We start from the raw sequence: 2328 nt of genomic DNA, 5'->3' as shown, positions 1-2328 counted from the left end.
GTTATTTCAATTGAAAGTCTTTGTGTTAGAGCTTTGAGGTGGGTTACTTTTATTGTTTTTTTTTCCTTTTACTCTTCGTAAATCTGTGTGGAATATTAATTTGTATTAAAAGTGCAATGCAAATAAAGTCTGATAAGGCAGGATATTATAATGCAACATTATTTTTATGAATAAATGTGTAGCCCTCTGAAAAATGTCATTATTTAAGCTGAAGTGGGCGCTGGCCACCCCGGCCACCCCTCGGTTCAGCCCCTGAGCACAAAGACATGAAAATAGTGAAAATCTTCACGTTAAATCTTTGTAGGAAACAAGTTTAAGGCAACTGGATGAATGTTTTCAAGACAGAAGCTTAGTGAATGTGTGTTTGAGGTAAAATACACAGTTCTGTTCGGTGTGTGGTTTTAAAAGAAGTCTCCATTTGGGTTAAGAGACTAAATAAAATGTCTGAACTTCAGGTGCAGCCGTTTCAGCACACATGTAGGCAGAGAGCCTGATGAAGAAGAGGGGGAGTAAACCACCACACCTGTCAGATCCACTACCTGCAGCCACAGGACTCCACCACCATGTCCTCGTACTGTTTGTAGACCACATTGTTTCCTGAGTCGATGTACAGGATGCTGATGGGGCTGAGTTTGGACGGCGCGCAGCAGCTGGGCGGCATGTTGCTGGGGTTCATGGAGTTCATCAGAGTCTGGATGATGGCATGGTTGGTGGGCTCCAGGTGGGAGCGCAGAGGGAAGTCACACACGCCCTCGCAGTGGTACGCCTCGTAGTCCAGCGGGGCGATGATCCAGTCGTCCCAGCCCAGATCTCGGAAGTTGACATGCAGAGGCTTCTTGCTGCACCTGGACTTCTTCCCATGTCTCTTCCCGTGGCGGGTCTTGGAAGCAGCTGTCCTGCGTCTCCTGCTGGCTTTGGGGTCCCTCTCTTTGGCCTTCTTCTCCAGGCCGAGCAACACTCTGCCCTCCCTCCTCTCACTGAACAGAGTCTGCCTCTTCCTTGACCGAGTGAAGACCACTAGAATGGCTTTCTTCTGCTGGGGCCTCCCGTGGCGCTGCAAGCCCAGGAGATGCAGGTCCAGCTCCGTCTCAGCGTTGTCCTGCAGGGCCCGGAGCTCCAGACAGAAATATTTCCCCTGGCTAAGGTGCTGCCGCTCTCTGAGTACATCCCACACGTCCAACACCTCCCACTTTGGCCCCTGGGAATCCTGCAGGTCCAGGGTTTTGGACTGGAGCAGCTGCTGGTCGTGGCACGAGAGGAGCTGGACGTCGACGGGCTCCGTCTCCGATATCCTGAAATTCCCAGACACTTTGGTGTAAATCCTCAGCTCTGCTCCCAGCACCTCTGCTTTCCTGGAGAGGGTTGAGACGTCGAACAGATACTGCTGCCTCCTGAGAGGGGAGAGTGGGAGGTCATCTGTGGAAAGTATTAGAAGCGCAGGGTCACAAGCATTCTCACGGAGATGATGTACATACCACAGAGATGTGGAGTCTGACCAAAAACCCACCATTGTCTGCACTGCATTAAAGTAGGAGACAGAGAATGAGTCACAGGTGTTCAGTCAGCCCTACGTGCACGTGCACAAGCTCCACGTACCTTCTCCACTGTCCACAAAACTTGCAATGGTGTTTGCAGCCTTAGAGGAGCGGAAGAAAGTGGCGTTGAGTCCCAGCTTCTCTGCCGTGGAGAAGGTCTTGTAAATGGACAGCATGTAGTCATGAGGCTTTAGGTCCTTAGATGGGGGGGCTGGCGCGTGGAAGTGGCTCGAGGCTTCCAGCCCACGCAGGACACTCCCCACCTTGTTGTTCTCCGGGTCAGCTGCAGGGAAGATGGCCAAAGTCCGGAGGCGCGGGAGCTCCCACGCAAACGCGAGAAACCCGCACAGAAAGGCGCGGAGACAGAAGTCCATCCTCTGGTCTGAAGGAGGCTGCGCCGCATCCAGTCTGCGGCAAGTGGCGAGGCGCGCGCAGCGCCGCGCGCACGGCGCGGAAAGGAGGGGGGGCACGCCCACATCAGCAGGCTGAAAGGAGCAGAAATTACGGCTGTAAAACTAATTGTTCCTCCGTCAGCCGGCGCCTCCTTCCTGGGAGGAGAGGCAGACGTGCGCGTGGAAGATGCGCGTGAACTTCTGCTCCTTTTCAGCCTCAGGAGGGAAGAAGTTTCCTGTTCATCCTGATCCAGGCTCATTTTTTCCTTTAAACCTTGGAAAGTTTGCAGCCGAGGCTCGTGCGTCTCATATCTGGCGCCCCCTAGTGGTAACCCCCCCCCCCCCCCCCCCCCCCCCCCCCAACAGCAGCCAATCAGCACCACGGACAGAGTCTCATAAAA

General features: G+C 53.7%; 1 protein-coding gene across 1 annotated transcript; it reads right to left on the bottom strand.

Annotated features, from left to right (window-relative positions):
• Positions 1-535: 535 nt before the first annotated feature.
• gdf6b (growth differentiation factor 6b) lies at positions 536-1909 on the bottom strand (the record flags this gene model as incomplete). Its single annotated transcript, XM_079258451.1, has 2 exons — positions 536-1416; positions 1597-1909. The coding sequence occupies 2 exons, from the start codon at positions 1907-1909 to the stop codon at positions 536-538; spliced, it is 1194 nt and encodes a 397-aa protein (XP_079114577.1).
• Between the last annotated feature and the right edge of the window lie 419 nt (positions 1910-2328).

Source organism: Telmatherina bonti (assembly GCF_933228915.1).
Source record: "Telmatherina bonti genome assembly, chromosome: 19".
NCBI classification, from domain to species: Eukaryota; Metazoa; Chordata; class Actinopteri; order Atheriniformes; family Telmatherinidae; genus Telmatherina; species Telmatherina bonti.
The sequence above is the reverse complement of the archived record's forward strand: the minus strand, read 5'-3'. Positions and strand labels throughout refer to the sequence as shown.